Raw genomic sequence first — 21,219 nt, 5'->3', positions numbered from 1 at the left:
TTTGGGGTTTTGTGATTATTGATCACGAAGTGAGGGCGTCGGACACTGAAACCTTGAGGATGCATAACTGGCCAACGTAAACATCGGCCGTAAGCATCATTACATATTGTCCTTCTCAGACGGGCAGCATGACTACGGCATCGAGTCTACAGAAGCCAGGCCAGCGCCCGATCCGCCTACCTCATCCATAGGCGTCATTGTGTCTTATTAAGGCACACTGCAGCAACAGCTGAGTTGGTCAACCAACCCACATCTACAACACCTCTCGAACAAAGCGAGAGCGAGATCATGTCCAAGAACACAAGCAACAAAGCCGTCCTCGCCGTCGTCGGTGCAGGCCCCGGCATAGGCGAAGCAGTCGCCCGCCGCTTCGCAGCCGAAGGGTTTATTGTCGCACTCCTAGCACGGACCGAATCCAAACTACAGAAAATGGTATCCGACATCGACGACGACCACGGTCCCAACACCGCACACTACTACCTCACCGATCTACGCGAAGAGACTTCTGTCATATCCAGCTTCCAACGGATCCGCGAAGACCTCGGTCCTGTGCAAGTCATGGTCTACAACGCGGGCGCCCGACGAGTCAACGGCCGGTCGGTCCTCGACACTACATCTGAAGAGTTCGAATCATTCACCAAAATCAACTTATACGGCGCGTTTTGGGCGACCAAATGTGTCTTGCCGGACATGTTGGCCGCCGGCCATGGTACGATCATCTACACGGGCGCCACGGGCTCCCTACGTGGAAACCCTGGCCTCAGCTCCTTTTCACCAGGTAAATTTGGTCTGCGGTCTCTCTCGCAGATTGTTACTCGCGAGTATCAGGAAAGGGGTATCCATGCCGCACATGTCATTGTCGATACCCCTGTTGATGGCAAGTTGATCGGTGGGTGGTCGAGGCGCCAGTGGCAGCGGACTGGACAGGCGGAGAAGTTGGATGATGTCGATGCTCATCTTGCGAGGCCGGCGGATCTTGCGCAGATTTATTGGTTTTTGCATTCCCAGCCTAGGAGTGCTTGGACGCAGGAGTTGGATGTTCGGCCGATGAAGGTTAGTATGTTTTCGAAGTTGTAGATTGTGACTGGGAGAGGAGAGGCGTGGCTATTTAAGGCAATCAGACTCGCTTGTAATGGTCGGTTCCTCCGCGGAGTCAAGGACCAAGGAGCTGGCTGGTTAATATGATTGGATTTTCTTACAATGGGACGTTGATAGCCGTGGGAGCATTGAATGTGTTGCTCGTTTGCACCGTGAACGGGGCGGTCTATCTTGCTTGAAGTCGTGTAGCATTGTTATTGTGGACTAAAAGCAAGTTTTTCATGATGACTATTCTCAACCGAGTTGTATTTCGCTGCGTCTGAGTTACAGCATATGGTCGGGCTACGTCTGTAAGGTCTGCCAGAACACATTTCTGTACGCCGGCCATTCGGGCAGATTCTCGGCTCGACTGAGACTATCCGTCAGCATGGTCTCAAAACAAGGTCCGAGGACATGCGTCGATCTGTTAAGAAGCATGGGGTTCTAGTTGCCGGCTGTTGAAATTAAGAGAAATATTGATTAGTCGTCGGTGTATGAGCGTAGTACACTACGAAAGTTAATATGGGGTTCTATATTTTATTGGTACCTCGGCACAACAACATTGTCATCCTTCCTTAAAGGCACCGCCGGTATACGGCTCCTTCTCTCGATGTATATCTGGCAATCTGTGTCGTCAAATAATGCAGCTGTCCTAGTATCAAGACTGCATAGTTGCAGGATAAAACACAGCAGAACCAGAGGATAGGGCTTGAAGGAGCAGTCATCGGTCACAGATTCTCTTACAAAACTGCCACATACCGAAAAGCAGACTGCTCCTCTGATTACTACCCAGTCCCAGCCAAAATGGGCAAACCAGCCGGTGGAAAATTGACCATCTACGTCGACTGTGGTGAGTGTCTGGCCAACCAGCCTCAGCATCGGTGGTAGTAACATTCGAAACCAGTGTCCCCCTATTCCTGGTTCGGCTTCACCAACACGATCCGATACCGCCCGCTCCTCAACGCATATGGAGTATCCGTCGACATCATCCCGTTCTTTCTGGGAGCTGCACGAGACAGTGTGGGCAACAAGTTCACCCCGACACCGAAAGCCAAAGAGGCATTCGCGAAGCAAGACTCGGAGATGACAGGGGAACTGTTGGGCCTGAAGGTTGTGCGACCTAAAGAGTTCCCCATCTTGTCCCTTTTTGTACGTTACGTGCCCAGACCAGATTTCCATTGTTCATTGCAGGAATGTAAAGATATTGACCCATTCTCCAGCCCGTTCGCGTCGCTACCTGGGTCAAGGATTATTATCCTCCGGAGAAATTCGAAGCCACGTTTCCGGCATTGAGCTCGGCATACTGGAGCAAAGGCATCAACATATCGACTCCAGAAGGTGTTCTTCAGGCTTTGGACGGTATCTTCCCTCCTGAAGAGATCAAAGAAATCATGCAGAAGGCCGTGTCTCCTGAAAACAAAAAGCGAGTCGTTGAATTGACCATGAGTGCTGGAGCCTTTGGCGCTCCGTGGATTGTCGCCGTGAACTCGGACGGTGTCAGGAAAGACTGGTTTGGAAACGACCGGTGGGATCAAGTCTTTTATCACCTTGGTGTTCCGTACAGTCCGGTAAGACTCATACCTCCGGAAGAACTTGAAGCGAAGGCGAAATTGTGAACATTTAGCTCTCGGCGTGTGGACCACTGTACTCTCCGCTCGTTTCTGGTGGCAGGTCGTGAGCAGAAGCAGTGGATTTCACGGATTCTGCTGAATAAACGAGGCAAAGGATGAAGGTCTGGGCCGTGGTGAACTCGCTGTGGCAATGTCCAGGCCAGCGTAAGAGCCACTTCGAGTCCGCTGTGCGGAACCGCAGAAGAGCACACCAATTCCCAAAATGGAGGACGAAGTTGAGGAGTCTCTGGCACGATATCACGCTGGCTCATGACCTCTGTTAGCCAAGTGCCTGAAGACTCGATAAGTTGAACCAGGGTGTGCTCCCTCCTCAATAGCTTTGCTGTCATGGGGAAGAGACATCAACTTCGGTCGAGCTCTTATGCCTACCTCGGTACGGTATTGGCGTTGACCACTCGCAGCTCCAAACACACATCTGGAGAGGTTGCTATCGAGATGAGATGAGTTAATTTTTTCTGTTCTGGAGGAAACGAGCCAAGATACACTGCTGGCTCTGAGGCGGATGGACTGATATCAATACCTCATCATCCACTTTGAGCTTCAAGCATCGGTGGCTGAAGGATGTCTGTCGAGGTTAGGAGAAAGTAATTATGTGGTGGGTGATGCTAGGTCTGCTCAGTCAATATGGTGTTTTCGGTGTGTACAAGGTAACGATGATTTCTGTTTTCCATGATGATCAATGAAATGCTTTCACTATTGTTGCTCCTTGTCGGTACTGCCAGCCCTCTCACCGCGTGAACGTCTATGAAGCCTTCAAGTTCCCGGTGCTTTCAACAAAGCATGAGACAGTGTGCCAGTGTCTGAAAGATTTCTGTGCCCCATCTCCTACTGTGCACTATCCACCCACTCACTTCCTTTTCTCATCTTCGCAATATCCACCACCACCTTCGCGCTGCCCTCTATCCATCTCTTTTTCCCTCTCGCGCGCCCTCACCGGCGCTGCCGTGCCAGTCTCTTGACAATCCCGCACGGCTAAGCGACGGTCTATGATGTCGTCCAACGAGAAAGGCCTTCATAGGCGCAGCCGCAGATCTAGATCCGCTCGTCAACCTCACTTCGCCTTTATCCGAGACGATGACCTTGATGAGCACGATCCTTTCCTCCCATTCCCGTACTCGTTGCACACCATGGATCCTCAAATCGAATCTTCGCGTGCCAATGATCCAGACGACTCCTCGGAGCCGTTTGATCCAAACATGGTGATCCACGTCGAGCACACCGTCACGGTCGAGTCAGTCTACGAAGAACCGCTGGAGACTGACCCAACACCACGACCCTTCGGCGACAACAGCGGATTCTACCAAGCCACCGTCTCGGCAGCCTCGCAGCTCGCGCGAGCCATCCTGACCGGACCAATCCCTCAAATAGAAATCGAGGATGCCGATGCCGATGCCGCTGGTCTGCCAATGACTCGTCCTCGCAACCGAAAATGGATCTGGACCGCGGCGCTGCTCGCAGCAGCTAATATCATAACATGCACAGTGGACAGCATGATGGCAGTGATGGTTCCGACCATCGCCTACGATCTCGACGTCCAGGGCTTTCAATGGCTTCTAGCAGGACCAGCAATCGGAGCAGCGGCCTCGGTTCTGGTGGCAGGCCAGATCTACGCTGTCTTCCCCTTCCGCACCGTCTACACATTGTTTGCACTGCTTCTTTTGGTTGGCATCATGTCGCCTGGCTTCGCGTCCTCGTACATGACCATGTTCTTCTACAGCCGCATCCTCATGGGTATCGGGATGGCAGGACAACAACTGGGCGCGCTGATCTTTTTAGGTCATAACGGTCGATTCATGGATAAAGTGCGCCGCGACTTTTTCGTCTCGGTCAGCACCGCCCTGGGCTTCATCGTCGGTCCTATCTTCGGGGCCATATTCGCGCATCGCAACAAGTTCTGGAGCTGGGGCTTCTACACGGCTGCATTGGCCCTGACATTCATTCAGATCGCGGTCATCGCTCTGCTCCCACATAAGTTCGACACCGGGCTGTGGACCGTCGGGGACGCGGTGATTCTGTTTGGACGGCGCATGATTCTGCGAGTCGACTTTCTCGGCTGCTTGCTGGGATTCTTCGGCCTGCTGACCGTCCTCATCACCTTCAACCTCGCGGGCACTTGGATCCACTGGTCCGACGGATCTCTGTATGTTCCCCTAGGTCTGGGCGCCCTGTTGCTGGTCCTGTTCGGCATGCAGCAGTACTTCAAGGTCTGCGCGTCGAACTCGACCATCCTGTTTCCCACGCAGTATCTGCGCTGCTTCCAAACTAGTGTCTTGTTCATCTTGACATTTTTGGTGTCTGGCGTCTTCCAGTCCGTCCTGGCATACTCGGCGCTGTACCAGCTCTTGACTCGGCAGAATCCGTCAGAAGTGGCTACGGGCTTTTACCTCCTCTTCAGCATGACCGGACCATACTTGATCCCACTGATTCTGGTACCTCTCTATTTCGGCGGTGGACTTATCAAGATCTATCCCCGCGCCGCAAGCTACGGCATGTGGAGCGTCGTTGTCTCGGTCTTTCTGGTGCTCGGCACAGTGATCCTGTTCATCAATGGACCTGGTATTCTCCCGGGCGACGGCAACGGCATGCCCACGATCGCGAAACAGTTCGCCCTTGCATGTATCGGTTTCTGGTCCGCAGTCACTCTGCCCCTGGCGCATCAAATCCTCGACGTCTTCCAGCCTATTGACCGCCCCAATCCAAGCCAGAAACATCCTCACCACAACCGGGCGTTTATTCTCTTCGCAACCTATCTCGGCGCAGCAGTCGCGTTGACAGCTACAGGTTCGGTCTTCATGCAACTCGGCCCGCGTGCCACATTGTCCCTGCTTGAAAACCATCCCGACGGATACCAATCCTACAACGCTCCAGCAGCCAACGAAGAGGATGCTCAGATTCTCATGCTCGGCTACACTTTTGTTCTCGAGGGCGTCACTCCGGCCTTGTTCATCGAGACCATCAAGGTGATTGAGAAGACTTTCGAATGGGCTTTTGCTGTTCCAATGGCCTTTGCGATCCTCATGCTTCTGTTGAGCACGGTTTATCTGGTCATCAAGCTGTACAAGGACGGCTGGAATCTGGTGACCTTGAAAGAAGCAGGTGTTCCTGACGAGTGGCGCGAGAGCGAGGGCAGAAACAGCGGCGGCAATCGTCAAGCGTCAAGTCGTCTGCAAGTCGAGGCCGGGGGACGGGTCATGGAGCTCGACGCGAGACGCGGCAGCGGTCACTTTGGCACTGGCACCGGCACTGGCACTTCAACCACTGTGATCGAGGGCCCTTTGACCCCAAGAATGCCTTGATCGAGCAGAACAGAAGACGCCGTCGGTAAAGGAGATGGCGGAGACGACGCAGTCAGTGCCGCGGCGGAGTGTAATCAGGCGAGATGAATGCGGCGCAGCTCCTGGCTTTGTTGCCGGAAGCGCATCAAGGCCGAGCTTTATCACATCGAGATGCTCGACCTCCGAGGAGGTGGATGGGCCGACAACCAGTCGCCACAACCATAGCCGCAATGAGAGAAGCCTGATTCCAAAATGAAACATTAATGTTTTGCCAAAAAAAGTAGAGATCTTTGCGTGCTTGCTCTTCCCATGGGGTATCTATCCGTCTCGCCTGACCAGACCACTGTAGCTGCCACTGCCAGTAAGTAGATAGGTCTAACACGACAACGTCTCGCCAAATTAACCCGCTCAATGCGCTTTTCTTTCTCCAATGACCACCTCAACGCCGCCCTCCTAATTGCATAACTCATGATTAAGGTACAGTACTATGCGTTTATATCTTGCCAGAGGTCCAGTGCTCAATCCACCCCTCCATCATCTTCATCATTATCGTCATTGTCGCTGTCATTATTTTTGTCATTAATTTCGAGTGTTCCGAGTCGGTCTTCTATTCCGTCTGTCTTCTCGGTAGAGGCGGTACCTTCTTTCGCTTCGGTCTGGTCCAACTCGTCGCCAAAGAGCAACGTAAAAAGCACGACGGCGTAGATTTCGTCGGTGGACTTGTTTTTCAAAGTATACCGCAGCTCGTGGGTTTTTGAATCGACGTACCCAATAACATTCAGACTGAAGCCCGGCAACTTGAGGGAGAAATCATTGAAGTCGAGATACGGATTGCCAAAGTCGGCCTGATACAGCCGGCCTGCCTCGAAGACAAAATTGTCGCGATTGGCAGGATTCAAAAAATACTTTTTGCGCGCGGCTGAGGTGTCGGGAATGCCTGCGTCCTTGCGAAGCTGGTCGCCGGAGCCCTCGCCACCTTCTTCCACGACGGTCTCGTGGAACGAAGTGGCATTGGGGATTTTCCAGGCGCTACTCCTGTTCTTGTCGTTGTTGTCGGCATCATGAGTATTGTCTTCCTCTCCCTCCTCTTTGGTTTCGTCTATCACTTTGTCACCAATGCGCAAGATGTTCCAACTGCTCAGCGCCGGACCGAACAAGTACGGCTTGTCGGCGTAGACGTCGCCCTCGAGGCCCGGGTCGATCCACCACTTCACGATCCGAAATGCCTGGTTAAACCCCGGCGGCAGACGGTCGCGGATCGGCCGGTCGAAGTCGTTACCGAAAATCAAGTCGCTGCCGGGGATATCGACTTTGGGCACAAACGAGAATGCGATCGAGTATTGGTCGTGTTTGTGCAGGTCGTGCTCAAAGTATGCTGATGTCTCGGGCGAGTCGTCGGGAAAGCCTGTGAATCGTCGGATGCGCACCGCCAGCGATAGGATCATGTGCTCGTTCTCAAAGGTCAGTGTCTCGTCTGCGTTCACCGGCACCAGTTTATGTGTCGCTGGGTCGTGTGATGGCCCGGCTGTCACTCGTAGTCGATATTGCTGGTGGTTCGCCGCTTGGTCTACTCCTGCCTCTGAGGAGGACGAGCTGGATGATGATGTGTCGGACATTTTTGATGTCGGTCAATTCTAGAATGGAAAGTTATTCACGGTACAAGTGTAGGTAGAACAAGATCTGTATATGCGCGGGCCTAGTCTGGTGCAGTGGTGGAGAATGTCGATCGCAAAGTGCTTGAGTTTCTTGGGGTGCGCAACGGAAATTGATGATTGCAATATTCAAGAAAAATGTTCGGCCGGCGGTGACGTCAATGCATCAACTGCGCCATTGGGCGTGGCCTTTTCGGGGTGTATGTACTTTTTATCATTGTAGAACCACGCAGGAGCACAGAATATAGTATCTGTATATATTGGTAGGGTTGACCTTCATTGCAATCGTGCCAGTGTAGCATGGGAACGCGGGAAGTGCACTTAGTAGCAGTTGCAAGAAGTCCGGCTTTATTACAGTACTGTATCTTCTGCAAGCCATCGGTCACGCGCACAACCCGTTTACTGGTACTGCAAGGCTGGGCCACACCCGTTACAGTGGAGTAATATGCGGTAACCATGATGGCAGTCTGTTTCTGCAATGACACCAGATGTAGGTGGTTGAACCGAAGAGTGGTGTAACATGGAGGTGCTAGAATGGCAGCAGCTTGGGCTCCCAGTGGTGAGGTATTTGACGAACACTGGCAAGGAGGGAAACCAGCATCCACCTCAATCAGAGACAAGCTTGAAGATCTTGCCCAGTCGGCGCAGCCCACAGCGTTTAGGCCCAGCTTCGTCTTCACGGGTCCGGACTCCATACCCCTCCGTGTCATGCAGTGCCTGGCATTCTATTGCAAGGGAATCATGCAAGCATGGCTAGTGCTGCTTTGGCTGGAGGCACGGTATCTTGGGCCGGATGACACATTGCCGACAAGAGCACAGCAAGAACAGTCTTGCAATGCCACGAGATAGCTTGAATTGCTTGTGTTCATCGTCGAACAAGGGTGCAGGGAGGGTCTGATAATGGCATGGCTGCTCGAGGCCTTCGACGGCGGTCAAGGATGGACGTGGTCGCGACGAGGTCGCAGGCTCTGGTGTGAGCTGGCAGGCACACCAAGGCTCAAAGTGCGATGTGGCTTTTGGGCCACGTCGGTTGTAGACATTCAAGGCCAATGGATGAAGAAAGTGAAGAACATTGTGAAACGCGCAACTGCAACGCGAGACACGAAAATCACGCCGAGACGCGTCCGGCTGCCTGGACAGGCCACTAATCCCAATTTGGCATTCTGTTTGGGCCAGCGTCATTGTTTACCCTCCAACCCTTACACTGCACACATTTTCTAAGGTACACCTCGAATCCACCAGCACAGCCCGCCTCTGCTTCGGGACACGATCTCGTATATAAGCAGCATCTGGATCCCATAGCTTGTCGACCAACTGTGGCATCTCGACTCTGGTTCAGCACACCATCATGATTACGCGGTCGAAACGGCCGAGCTCGGCAATTTCTCCGGTCAGGCCAACAGAGGAGCCCGCGCAGAATCATGCAACAACACCGTCAGCAAAGAGACCAAAGAAGAAGGCTCGCTTCTCGGATACTGCCCTTCTCAATGGCACCACTGGTCTTACACCTTACGTGGGGAAGGCTGCCCTCGCAACTCCGAAGCGACGAGCCTCAACTCCAGCGCCAGCCCGTTACCCGGACCAAGAGGAAGTTCAATTCACTCCTTTTAGAGAATGCCTCGAACCAAGAACCATCAGACGAATGAGACGCCATGGCCTGAGCGATGAGATGAATCAATTCTATGCCGACCAAAAAGCCAATGATGCTCTCCAGAGGGAATTGGACAGCAAAGATGCCGAGCTGAAGAAACTCAAGGCAGAATTGGAAGAAGTTCGCCGGTCAAGTGCATCTTTACAGATGATCCCAACCTCAAGCCAAGAGCAGGTCCGCCATCTCGAAAGTGAGATTGCACATCTAGAGCACAGCATCAGCTTCTCCAGCGCCAACTCCACATCGCGACATCAAGGATCACCAACCAGAAGCTCTCCTGAACCCGCGGAGCAAGGCGATATCTTCCAGATTTATGAGGATGAGAACGAGAATGCCGTGAACCAGGACCAGCTAGCGGACGGGGAAGATGCCCTCACCATGGGTTTGGAGCTTGAGTCTGCACGTCAAGTCAAGGAAGCATTGTTTCGTTCAAGCCAGGGCTCTTCCACTGGTGACCTGCACTTTGAAGACTCCCCCGTGCGTCCCAGCAGCATGCGAAGAAGCATCCCTCGTTCCCCGCGTGAATTCTATCATGATCTGTCGAAACAACTAAAAGTCGCAACGAACCGAGCAGAGGAAGCAGAACTGGCGCTCGAAGCTCTAAATACGGAGATCAAGAGCTTAGGATTTCCTTGCAACGACGACTCTACAGAATGCATCTCTAACATCAAACACCACTTTCGGCAGATGCGTCTGGACCTCGAACATGTGGTTCCAGGAGAAACAGCCGGCTCTTTCGACAATGCCAGACTGATACCAGAGATTATCTCAAAGCTGAAGATGTTGGCCCAACGAGTGCGTGATCGAGAGGCCGAACTCAAATCAATGAGAGACCAACAGCGATGTCTCAAAGGTAACTTTGATCATGCCATCATTGCAGCCGAAAAAGCCAACAATCGAGTCAAGGAATTGGAGGATGTGATAGACAAGAACGCCGAAGACTTGCTACATCAAAGAATGAGAGCACAAGCTCTGGAACGAGAAACCAAGGAGCTCGAATCCAACAACCGGTCTCTCATCAACGCCATTGAAAAGTACCGGGAAGAGGTCAAGAGACTGGAAGAACTTGTCCAACTGATTGAAGCCGAACAAGCTTCAAGGCTGCAGGATGTCCGGGCTGCCACTATGGCCGAGCTCAACCAACAGATTTCCGACATGGAGGCCAAAGTGGCGGCCGAGTCTCGCGGACGACGAGCAGCTGAAGAATCGGCAGTCGACAGATTGCGCCGAATCAACGAACTGGAAGCCGACATGTCCGCCGCGCGACAACGCTCGGAAGACGTTAGGGAGAAATTGAGCGCTCTGGAGGCGCAACTGGCATCCTCGAACCGCAGCCGCGAAGAAGAGGTTGGCGGCTTGAATTCTAGAATCTCCAGTTTATCCACAGCCCTATCTTCGGCCAACGCAGAAATCGACAAACTTCGAAAGATCAACGTTAAGCTCGAGGATCGGTACCGAAGTGAAGTCGAGCATAGCACTCAAGCCGTGGAGCGCATGCAGACCGAATGTATCCGCAGCGCCACCAAGATCAGCGAGGAACGAAAGAGCTACATCCGTGCCGCAAAGGTGCGATACGCCAATTGGGAATTGGAAAGCGATGACCTTGTCTCTGACCCAGTCATGGGACCAATGACACCCGCGAGCATTGTTCGCTTTTCGGATGTCGCTGATGTCGATGATGGCCCAGACGACGATGACCATGTGCCGGGCAGTGTTGAGATGAGCAGAGGCAAGAATAAGAATCGTCGTCGACAAACTGGCTCCGGCTCAGGCTTGGGCATTACGCCGAGCATGGGGATCATGAAGAAGCGAGGTCGTCGACGCTATGATAGCGGCATTGGCATGGAATCGTTGAGCGAAGTCGACGAAGACAATGCTGATACGATGACGCCGGATTTGAGCTCTGACCCAGATGTCGATGTCGATGTCGATGTGATGGCTTGAGCCAGGTGCAGGTCATGCTGACCGCCATTTCTATGAGACGTTTGAGTTCGACTTTGGAGTTTTTGGTCCTTTCTGGATGTGCTTGGCTTACCGCGGACTGGTTACACTACGCTCACTATACACTTTTCTTTTGTTCATGGGAGCACGGAGTATTGGGGCATGGACCGGTGTCGTGTTGGATGTACAAATGCATTGGCGATGGTGTCTAGAACTTGCGGATGACAGAGTCGGCGTGATAGTGTCAGATTTACATATCTTAAGGCTTCAAGTTGCAATTGTATCCAAACACCGCTCTGAAAGTCAAGTTCTCTGCTATTCCAATTGGTTTCTCTAATTAAACCCCTGACCTGTTGGTTTGTACACAGCTGTCACCTAGATGGCTGTCATTTGTTTCTAAGGGAGAACAAAAAAATCTACCTCTGCATATGAAAGTACAGATTCAGTAGATACTCCTGTTAGAGTCTCGTCACGACCGACCACGCAGTCATGACTGGACCGCTCAATAAAAGAGCAGACTTTCTTGGAAATCTAGGAAGGCAAGGTATTTGCTGCCACTTTTCTCTTCAATGTCCCATACATCCCATACATCTCTCTCTGTTTGCAGTAGCATTCACATCCAGATCCGACCGGCTTCATCTTACAATTTCTTCAAGATATCATTCAAGACCTCCTCAGTCGAAGCCTTGCCACCCAGATCAGGACTGACAAAGCGGCCTTCCTCGAGATTCTTATCGACAGCATTGTAGATAGCATTCGCGGCCTCCGGCAAATCCAAGAACTCCAACATGACAGCGACGCTACGGATCGTAGCAATAGGATTAGCAATGCCCTTGCCCTCGATATCCGGAGCAGAACCATGGCAAGGCTCGCCAATGACAATCCCCTCGCCGACATTTGCTGATGGCACCAGACCAAGACTGCCGACGAGGGCGGCGGCGCCATCGCTCAGCAAGTCGCCGTACAGATTCGGCGCGACAATGACATCGTAGTATTGCGGCTGCAGGAACAGCTTGTACACCATGCTGTCGACGATTTGTTCTTCGACATTGACCGAAGAAAATTGCGGTTGGGATAGCGCTTCGCGCGCCGTCGAGCGGAAAAGGCCGTCTGTTTGAGAGAGAACGTTGGATTTGTGCGTTATTGTCACCATGGCCTTCTTGTCAGAGTTGTTGCTGCGCATCTTTTGCCGTCGCAGCGCTATCTCGCCTGCAATGTTGGCGATGCGCCAGCTTGCCTTGGATGAGATGCGCTTGATCGCTTCGGCGATCTGGCCCTCTCCGGATGGGTCGGGGTATGTCTTTTCCTCTTTGACGTATAGATCTTCGGTGTTCTCGCGCACAATGACTAGGTCGATTGGATGAGGGGTGGGGGATTTGAATGCCGGTGAGAGTGTCGTTTTGCATGGTCGCACGTTTGCGTATAGTGATAGTTTCTTGCGCAGCGCGACGATTGGAGATGTGTATCCTGCCACCTTTGTAGTGGGAGAACTGTAGATTGAGAAAAGCAATTTTGTTAGTCTTTTATGGAAATGTAGGATCTGAACAGGCTGCGGCTTGGCCCACTGCAATGGTCGTGTACTATTGAAGTGTTGCCAGTGTTGTACAGCCTGAGCTAAGGAGGGAACAGAAGTCTCAAGTCTCAAGTGTTCTCACCTCACAGCCCCAAATAGAGCGCCATCACATTCTTTCTGCAGCGTTTCCACCGTCTTGTCCGGCAGGGCCGTGCCCGTGCGCTTGAAGCAGTCGTAACCGGCATCGAGGTCGACGAAGGAGAAGTTCAGCCCGAGCGACGACGGGAGGGATTCCAGCACGCGTTTGCCGGCCTATGGACAGTTTCATAGCAATTCGTCAGTCAGACATTTCTGGCAAGCGGGAGGCAACGGCTATTGATCGTTTCGTGCATCGTCAACCTCATCGCTCAATCGCATACTAACCGGTATGACTTCGCGGCCAATGCCGTCACCTGGAATGAGGCCTGAGGGTATCAGGATCAGTGACGGTGTCAAAAGAGCAGATATATGGGGCAATACCTATGCGTAATGTTCGACTGGCCATGGTTTATCGCGTGTGAAAATGACCCTAGAAAGTAGTTTGCATTGACTCTGTTGCTTTTGTTCTGATTGAAGTTGGAGAAAATCTTTGGCGCGAGGCTGAGCTCCGCCTCCGCGATCGGAGAAAAGTGGGCACTTTAATCTACTACTACTAGTAAGCAGTAACATCTCCTGAACAAGGCTGAATTAATATCACTGGGATACCTCTTTACCCAGTAAGTAGTACTGAAATGTATATAAAAGAAGACAGCCCATGGTGTGGACACTGCGGTAGCACTTGGCTGCCTGCAAACTCGGTGTTTCCAATCGTGAAAAGTCGTAGTCATTATTGTTTACTGAGATATATATCCAACACATTGTATGCATGAGACATGCACACTAGTTCATTACAAGCCTTCGTGGGAGCTTGATCGGCCAGAAACAATTCTGGCAAAGCATGGGCACATGACGGCCAAGGATTCCGAGCATTTCATCCATCAGTTGGTCAATTGACACGCTTTCTTTCCAGTAACAATGCCATACTTTCCAACTGCGCATTGAACCGTTTCACTTTATTCAATAAGCCACCTTCCTCGGAGGCGCTGCTGACATTGCTGGCCACGCTTCGAAGTAGGAACTCTATTCCGTCCTCGGTATTGTGGTTATCCCGATTCAATTCAATCTCTGCCCGTTTGGCAGCCTCGCTGAGATTCCATCGTTGTCGCGCGTCATCTTCACATTCCCAATGCTGGCGGCGCACAGCGTCACATTCGAGGGCGATCCGCTCCCTTTCTTTCCTTAGTGCGAGCCACTCCGCTTGCAGGGATGCTTTCTCTCTTCTGCTCTTCCGAACGCGAGCTTCCAAGTGAATTCGATTCTCGACCACTTCCGAAAGCTCGAATAGTTCGTCGTCTAGATCTCGTCCGAATGCCTCTAGAGCATCTCGTTTAGTTTTCACGGCTGCACGGTCGGACGGTAGTCGACTGGTAGACGTCCCTTCTACGAGGTTCTCGATCGTCTCGCGGCAGATTTGGGCCAGGACGTCGACCACGTTTGGTTGACCGTGGTCGTTGGTCATGTCCAGCGGATCGTCACCATGTTCTCCATCTTCGTTGGTTTCATGTATTGTTGGAAGTCGTGATAGGTTTGTCAGACGGTGGGTCAGGAAAGGGAACCTAGTCTTCGAGGGTCCCTTTTTGGAGGGTAGAGCGTCCCGTTTGGAACTTGTGCGGCGGCTGCCGACTTTGCTGGTTCGCTTGGTTCGCTTGGTGGGTGCAGGTGTTGTGGGCTCAGGAGAGCTCTCCTGAATATATGATTCATCATCATCATTATCATCCTCCTTCGTTTGCTTGGAGGGTGCAGGTGTTGTGAGCTCACGGGGACTCTCCTTATTATATGTTTCATCACCAGCCTCCTCCATTTGCTTGGGTGGAGGTGTACCGGATACGGAAGGGCTTCTTCCAATATCGGTAAGCAAGTCTTTCTTTAAACTATTCCGGGTCTGTCGTCGACTTGCTGGTGGCAGTGTGAGCACGCTGGATGGTGGCGCAGGCGAAGCCTGGGTATCGGGTTCGGGTGTGGGAACTTCCGGTTGTCCAGGTTGATTCTCCCCTGGGCCAGATGAGCGCCTCTTTTTGCGGACCAAGACCACGGATTTGCGCTTCTTCCGCCGTTTCGGTTTCGATGATCCAGCGCTAGGCAATGGTCGGATACTGCTTTCGTCTGGGACGGGCGTTGTTCCATCATTCGGTTCCTGTTGCTTATTGTCTTCCCACACATCAAGGTCACGCACATTTCCACGACTTTTAGAAATCTTCAGTGCTGGCGTGTTCACGCTCGATATGGAATTGGCCGACGGCGCAGTCCGCTCGCGAAGGCCAACCGTATCTCGAGCACGAGCGGCTGAAAGATCTCTCCTGAGTTCTGGAGCCTCCCCAGTGTTGTTCTCCTTGTTGGCTTCGTTTTCCTGTGATGATGACGACGACCCCAGTATCTCCAAGGTTGCAATCTTCGATGTTTGTGATGTATCTGTTCCTAGCAATGCTCCACCTGTAGTTGTGAACGCCTTGCGACCACTTCGCCTATCCGACCGTCTACCTGCTATCGAGGCTCTAGTTGGCGCAATCCGTTGTTGACTTGGTGTTGTGAGAGACGACGATAGCCGGCGTCTTTTAGCTCGGTGAGAATCTGTCCCTGCCTGCCGCTCTTGTGGCCATGGTACGTCTGTCTGAGCATGCGGTGGTGGCTGCGAGCCGGCCCTCGCCGCTTCGTTTAGTGACATTGAAAGCCCCTCGATACCCGGCGTGTGTAATGATTGACGCACAATCGAGCGCCGGGGCCGTGGTGTTCTTGTATTCGAGCGCAGCGACCAAGCTGAGCCCGGAACTGGTAGACCCGTTGTGTCGTCTCCAACACTGCGGGAGTTGCGACGGGTCAGACCTGGTTTGCCTGCGATCGATGGTTCGACGCCCGGTATATCTTGCTCCCGCTCCAGTCGATGTTCTTGACCATCTTCAGAAAGCCCAAAATTTAATCCAAAATCGGCGGTTGCAACGACACGCGACCTAGCGTTATTAGCAATTTCTAAGCATCTCATGCGTCTCGCCTTCGAGTGTAAGCATACCCAGCGCCACGCTGGCGCATAAGCGCCCGGTCATGTCTTGACAAAGAAGCCATTCAATGCACCGAATATGCTGAAATAGTTCAGGATGCCGGGACCATCGAATCATCTGGACCAGCAGATGTCCGACCGTTCTGCTTTGGCATATGTACAACGTTGTAAGGTACGGAAACACTCAGCGTGGCACGCGTCGGCGAACTCCCACTGGCAATAATAATAATGACGCGACATGGGGTCCAAGTAACATTTTACTGGAGTAGGAATAGCACGATTCTCGCATTAAAGCGGCGACACGCCCAGTCGGATTAGAGGCTTTCCGGCCCTTGGCAAGTTGCTGCGACGCATCATGTCGAGTTCCAGGTTGGGTTGGAATGAATATCGAGGTCATGCTTGAGACTCTAGATCTGACGGCGACCAAGTTGGATCAATGAAAATATGAATGATATATGTTAGCACCGGTACACGACATCCAAGAGATCTGGTGAGATGGGTTGGTTCTGGGGAGGGAAATCCAGTCAAGATGATCCCACCAAATCACTGGACGACGATTTGAAGCAATTTCTCAAGGACCAGCAGCCCCGACCATATGTGCCAGCAGAGGTCCCTAAACCTCCCGAGCAGCCTGATACGAAGCCCACGAAGCCGCTACCCGACACCAATCAATCCTTCGAGGACAGGCCTCTACCCAAGGAATCGTTGTTTCCGGATGGGCGGTATAGAGACATCTGGAAGACCTATGTTCCCCAGAATGAAATCGCGGCAGCAACGACCACTCCGGTCGAGCGTGTGCTGGCCGCTCGGAAAGACAGAAGCCGGTCAATCCACAAAGCTGCACTAGAGAACTGCGCATTTGAGGAGGAACTCCAACAAGATTGCTTCAAAACCGGGGCGTGGTCCAAGAAGATCAAAGGACGAATGACCATGTGCCACGAAGAGACCAAGGCATTCAACCGATGCTATGCGCTTCAGGCAAAGTTTCTACAGGCTCTTGGCTACATGACAAGCTCAACAAGTTCCGATGAGGATGAAGAAAAAATACAAATGCATGCGGACAAACTATATCACCGCATGATGGACTACGAGGCGGAAGTGGATGATGCAACGAGGAACGGTCGACCTATTCCACCACTTACGTCCCTATTCAGCCCCAACCGCCCGGCTCCGACTCTGGAGCAGATATCCTTGCCAAAACCAATGGAAGAGAAGCTGAAAAAGCCCCTCCACGAGTATCCTCCCCATGAGCGGGAGTTGGTTGCCAGAGCTGCTCTGCAGGAGGCCAAGTTGACCGACCTTTATGCTGAAGATCTGTTCAACTACACTGTTACAATGAATGAAGACCGAAAAAGGCGACAGGCGTGGCTGTCCAAAACCTTTGGAGAAGCCGTTGGAAAGTTTTTGATTCCAGATCCCCCCAAGGACCCGGATATTAAACCTTACAGCGTTCAAGAGCTTGAACGTGATATATGGCGGGAAGATACGCAGAGTCATACGCAGGACAAGAATGGAACATCTTCAGGACAAGGGCCACTCTTCTGAGCGAAGACGCCCTTTTTTGGATCCAGTTGCAATTCCTTCATGGAAAGCCGGTGGAGGACAACCAACTCACTCGCCCGGGAGCAATGCCTGCCCACTTTAGAGGCATACCAAGCTAGGGCGAGTCGGTATTGTCCGGCGAGGTAAATACGCCTTTGCCAACAACTGGATGATTGACGACTGGTGATGGTCATTGTCCGTTGTGGTGGCTGGGTTGCGCAGTGACCTACCATGACATTCGACCAGGAAAGCCGAATGCAGGGGTCTTACATGCCTGTCGAGCTGGTAGTCTGTTGCAAACCGTCCTGCTGCCGTTGCAGCCGCAAGGGCTCCAGGCCGCTGCCGGCATCCAGCTCGGATTACGGGCTCGACAAGTACTCAGCGGGCCGGACTTCGAAATTGAAGAAACATGTCCATTGTCTGTGCAGACGACGGCCGAGCACCGCAGCCCGTGACGAATCTATTACATGCAAGACCAGTTGTGTGGTCAATATTGCTTGTAGCAAGATGTCACTTTGAGCAATGCCGGGTTTCCTGTATTATATCATATCTTGTTCTCTGTTGAGCCAGCAAAGTGACCGCTGTAAAAAGTCTCAGTCATTCACCACTTGGTGAAGCACCTTCTAAATCAGACTGGACAACATTTTCTCATTTTGAAATATCCTTCTGGTATCTTTTGGATGGTGGCTGTATACATGGGTACCTATTGGCGGGGTGTCTATGATTTTTGCGGGGTCATTGATTGTTTCGCGGAGACAAGTCTGACCTGGTTCGGCCCAAACGACTAGATATGCCTTCATCTGTGGTGTTTACAATTCGACAGCGTCGAAAGACGGGCAACTGCCGCTATATACATGCGTAGTGCTGCACAAACATTCGACCTGACTGCCGCTCCATTCACGAACTCGACAGGTCATGCAGAGGCGGGTCCTCCGAGAAGCAGACTCGGAGGATGCCAGTGTACTAGAGGCTCCACGGCAGCCTTCACCTTCCACTTGTGGACAAGTTCACGATGCTTTCCCCGACCAGTTCGAAAGATAATGGAGCCCACTCCGGGCGGGATCTAAGATATTGTCCCAAGCCGTTATTGTGACATGGCACTGTAGGACAGATTCCTGGAGCGGCGAGAGACCCGGACTGCAGTGGCATAAAGGTGGGGAGGCCGAGCCGAAAGAGAGTTCGAGCAATCGATATATGTATCCATCATATCCTCCGGTCTTGCAACTCACACCATCGGTCTCCAGTCACTCCTTGTGTTGTTTACTTCAATCGTGCCATAAGATTCATATTTGGCTTGGGGACATCTCTGACCTCGTCGGCAGAGCTTCCAACTTCAAGTTGTCATGGGCCTGTTCGGTCGACGAGTTGCAAACAGTCCTCCGCAGACGTCAGCAGCATCCTCCACTCCGCCTACCGATTCTGTCGTGCAGAATACTCCCTTACTTCAGTTGCCCCCTGAGATAATCCATCAGATCTTGTGTTATCTTCACTGCCAATCCCTGGTCTCCCTCGCCCGGACATGTCGACAACTGCGCGAGCTGACGCAAGAAGACCTGCTTTGGGCGAACCTACTACGAGCCACCGTGCCTCCAGCAGACTTCCCGTCCGATCCCTATCCATCCTCCTCATACCGTGACCTCTATATATCGCACCATCCCTACTGGTTCTTGCCACGCTACAAGATATGGATCTCAGACGAGTCTTACATAGGAAGGGCCATGATATGCAGGTTCGATCCCCGACGCGGATGTATCGAGGGATATCGCATGTTGGCCGAAAGACAACCGTCAATGGGAATATTCTGGCCATACAAGCCGAACGTGGTCATCCACTCCTTTGAACCTAGGGTACATCTATATCTAGATGACCCGATATTGAAACTGCCACATGATGTCGTGCCCTTCACTACACGACAAGGATGGTGGGAGGCAGAAATCAAGATGAGCGTGGGACGGCCTGGCCACAATACGTCTGCCTCGTTCTCACTTGCACGAAACATTCCCGAACATCTCCTAGACAAGAGCATGGTCGTTTGGCCGCCATGGACCATCCCTGGAATGCCACGAGTACGTGCTGCCAGCGTTGACAACTTCAGAGGGTCTGGTCACAAACCACAAAAGCACGACGAGATATCGCAAACAGCATTTCGTCTCCGACAGTGGTCACAATTCAGTACTGGCATGGCCCACTTTGGCATTCGTGTAGGTGAAGAGGTGAGCACGTGGAGCACAATCGATCCATCTCTCTATACACCGACGCCGGAAAAGCCATACCAAGGCATTTTCGTGGGGGACTATGCCGGACATGGCTGCGAGTTTCTTTTAGTCATGCAAACAGACAAAGCACCCCCTGTCCCGACTAGGCCTTCCTCGAGGTATTATCGAACCATGGTAGGACTCGAGGACGATGATGACTCGAGTGAAGAAGAGTTTGAAGAGGAATCCAGCGACGAAGAGCGGGAGCCACCACCTCCACCTGCACGTCCCAACAACTCACCCTCAGCCGCACAAGATGACGACGGCGTGCATCGAGGGGCCATTGAGGCAGTAAAGTTAACCGGAGACCCGAACATCCCTCGGGGCGAACACACATTCATCGCCGACGATATTGGACCCAATGGCTTGATTCGTATAGCCCAAGAGCACCCTTTCAAAGGAGCACGTGTTGTTAGGAGCCGCGGTCATGTTGCCGCTCGCGGATTCCAAGACGGTTAGTCGGATTGGACTGGGCGTTCTGTTCTTCACATTGGCTAACATGGCACAGACAAGTTCATACCCTCCCAACTGATCATGATCAGCCATGACAAATTGGCCCAGTACTGGTTACCATATGGGCATGTGTCATTTTATGAAAGAGTGGATATTGACAAACTGATGGACGAGACGCTTAGACAACCAAATAGTGGAGGGTAAAAAGATGGTTACATGCATATTATCAAATGCATGTCTGGTTTTCGGGATCCCACAGCGTACTACGAGTTAATGACCTGCCAGTGGAACAGCACTCTGAAGGCAAAGCATTATCCGAAAGACTGCATTTATTGTCACGCACATAGATGGCTCCGTTATACAGACCTTATCCCAACAGACCTGGGGGTTGACCATCTCAGGCTTGCAAAGGAGCCGATAGCATCTCGCCCAAGCGTGATCCACCACAGCGCCCGGGTTGTACACCCATGAGAGGAGTTCGGCTTTGAGGTGCCTCAGCAGGCAAACGACGTGAATGTATGCTCTGTGCAATACTTCCGTCGCATCAAATTTGGTGTCTACCAGGGAGTGCCACCTGATGGAAGCATTCAAAACCAATGTAGACCAAAACCAATCCCTAACTCCTCATGATGCATGTCCGATTGCTCAAGTCTCCAGAGCAGCCTGTGCTCTGAGCCAATGTGCCACCATTTTATTTATCGCCGGCGTTCAAAGTAGCTGCTGCTCCCCATGATGGCAACCGATTGATCCATCACCCATTCACCTACCCCGAGGTAGCGATCAACCCAGGTCTGTACCTCTTTACTGTCGCCGATGGATGAGGCTTTGATACTGGTTGGTCTGGAGTTAGTTAGTCCGAGACGAGGCTGAGAGAAGAGCTCCTTTGATGAACAACTGTGATAAAGGAAGGTCGAAGGACGTACGTAAGACCCGTGCTCCGCTTGATGCCTGCAAGGAAAGCGGAGATGAGGACAGCGTCGAAGGCGTAGTGGGTAAGACGTCCGATCTGGGTACCTGGTGAGCGGGAGCCACATTAACTCGCAGGGACATGCCAACTCACCACCATAGCGAGGGTTGTTGCGATAGAATGCAGCGATAA

The 21,219-nt window shown here is 52.3% G+C and overlaps 9 protein-coding genes across 9 annotated transcripts; 6 read left to right on the top strand and 3 right to left on the bottom strand.

The window, feature by feature from the left end:
• Positions 1-288: 288 nt before the first annotated feature.
• HMPREF1120_00065 (short-chain dehydrogenase/reductase SDR) lies at positions 289-1,077 on the top strand (the record flags this gene model as incomplete). The annotated part of the gene is made up of 1 exon (XM_009154053.1): positions 289-1,077. One exon carries the CDS (start codon positions 289-291, stop codon positions 1,075-1,077), a length of 789 nt encoding a protein of 262 aa, XP_009152301.1.
• An 804-nt stretch (positions 1,078-1,881) lies between these two features.
• On the top strand, positions 1,882-2,693 carry HMPREF1120_00064 (glutathione S-transferase; the record flags this gene model as incomplete). Its single annotated transcript, XM_009154052.1, has 3 exons — positions 1,882-1,927; positions 1,982-2,226; positions 2,298-2,693. 3 exons carry the CDS (start codon positions 1,882-1,884, stop codon positions 2,691-2,693), a joined length of 687 nt encoding a protein of 228 aa, XP_009152300.1.
• A 1,142-nt stretch (positions 2,694-3,835) lies between these two features.
• HMPREF1120_00063 (uncharacterized protein) lies at positions 3,836-6,318 on the top strand (the record flags this gene model as incomplete). The annotated part of the gene is made up of 1 exon (XM_009154051.1): positions 3,836-6,318. The coding sequence occupies one exon, from the start codon at positions 3,836-3,838 to the stop codon at positions 6,002-6,004; it is 2,169 nt and encodes a 722-aa protein (XP_009152299.1). The 3' UTR covers positions 6,005-6,318.
• A 183-nt stretch (positions 6,319-6,501) lies between these two features.
• Positions 6,502-7,599, bottom strand: HMPREF1120_00062 (uncharacterized protein; the record flags this gene model as incomplete). Its single annotated transcript, XM_009154050.1, has 1 exon — positions 6,502-7,599. The coding sequence occupies one exon, from the start codon at positions 7,597-7,599 to the stop codon at positions 6,502-6,504; it is 1,098 nt and encodes a 365-aa protein (XP_009152298.1).
• Positions 7,600-8,767: 1,168 nt separating this feature from the next.
• On the top strand, positions 8,768-11,673 carry HMPREF1120_00061 (uncharacterized protein). Its single transcript, XM_009154049.1, has one exon. The coding sequence runs from the start codon at positions 8,984-8,986 to the stop codon at positions 11,228-11,230; it is 2,247 nt and encodes a 748-aa protein (XP_009152297.1). The 5' UTR covers positions 8,768-8,983; the 3' UTR covers positions 11,231-11,673.
• A 194-nt stretch (positions 11,674-11,867) lies between these two features.
• Positions 11,868-13,284, bottom strand: HMPREF1120_00060 (homoisocitrate dehydrogenase, mitochondrial; the record flags this gene model as incomplete). The annotated part of the gene is made up of 4 exons (XM_009154048.1): positions 11,868-12,717; positions 12,883-13,052; positions 13,164-13,204; positions 13,260-13,284. 4 exons carry the CDS (start codon positions 13,282-13,284, stop codon positions 11,868-11,870), a joined length of 1,086 nt encoding a protein of 361 aa, XP_009152296.1.
• Positions 13,285-13,764: 480 nt separating this feature from the next.
• On the bottom strand, positions 13,765-15,540 carry HMPREF1120_00059 (uncharacterized protein; the record flags this gene model as incomplete). The annotated part of the gene is made up of 1 exon (XM_009154047.1): positions 13,765-15,540. One exon carries the CDS (start codon positions 15,538-15,540, stop codon positions 13,765-13,767), a length of 1,776 nt encoding a protein of 591 aa, XP_009152295.1.
• An 825-nt stretch (positions 15,541-16,365) lies between these two features.
• Positions 16,366-17,415, top strand: HMPREF1120_00058 (uncharacterized protein; the record flags this gene model as incomplete). Its single annotated transcript, XM_009154046.1, has 1 exon — positions 16,366-17,415. One exon carries the CDS (start codon positions 16,366-16,368, stop codon positions 17,413-17,415), a length of 1,050 nt encoding a protein of 349 aa, XP_009152294.1.
• Positions 17,416-18,755: 1,340 nt separating this feature from the next.
• HMPREF1120_00057 (uncharacterized protein) lies at positions 18,756-20,324 on the top strand (the record flags this gene model as incomplete). The annotated part of the gene is made up of 2 exons (XM_009154045.1): positions 18,756-20,121; positions 20,176-20,324. 2 exons carry the CDS (start codon positions 18,756-18,758, stop codon positions 20,322-20,324), a joined length of 1,515 nt encoding a protein of 504 aa, XP_009152293.1.
• Between the last annotated feature and the right edge of the window lie 895 nt (positions 20,325-21,219).

The sequence above is a fragment of the Exophiala dermatitidis genome (assembly GCF_000230625.1).
Source record: "Exophiala dermatitidis NIH/UT8656 unplaced genomic scaffold supercont1.1, whole genome shotgun sequence".
In the NCBI taxonomy this organism is placed as follows: domain Eukaryota; kingdom Fungi; phylum Ascomycota; class Eurotiomycetes; order Chaetothyriales; family Herpotrichiellaceae; genus Exophiala; species Exophiala dermatitidis.
The sequence above is the reverse complement of the archived record's forward strand: the minus strand, read 5'-3'. Positions and strand labels throughout refer to the sequence as shown.

Excerpts from the sequence above, each read along its gene's own strand:
- HMPREF1120_00061 (XM_009154049.1), top strand. The coding sequence starts at position 8,984 with ATGATTACGCGGTCGAAACGGCCGAGCTCGGCAATTTCTCCGGTCAGG.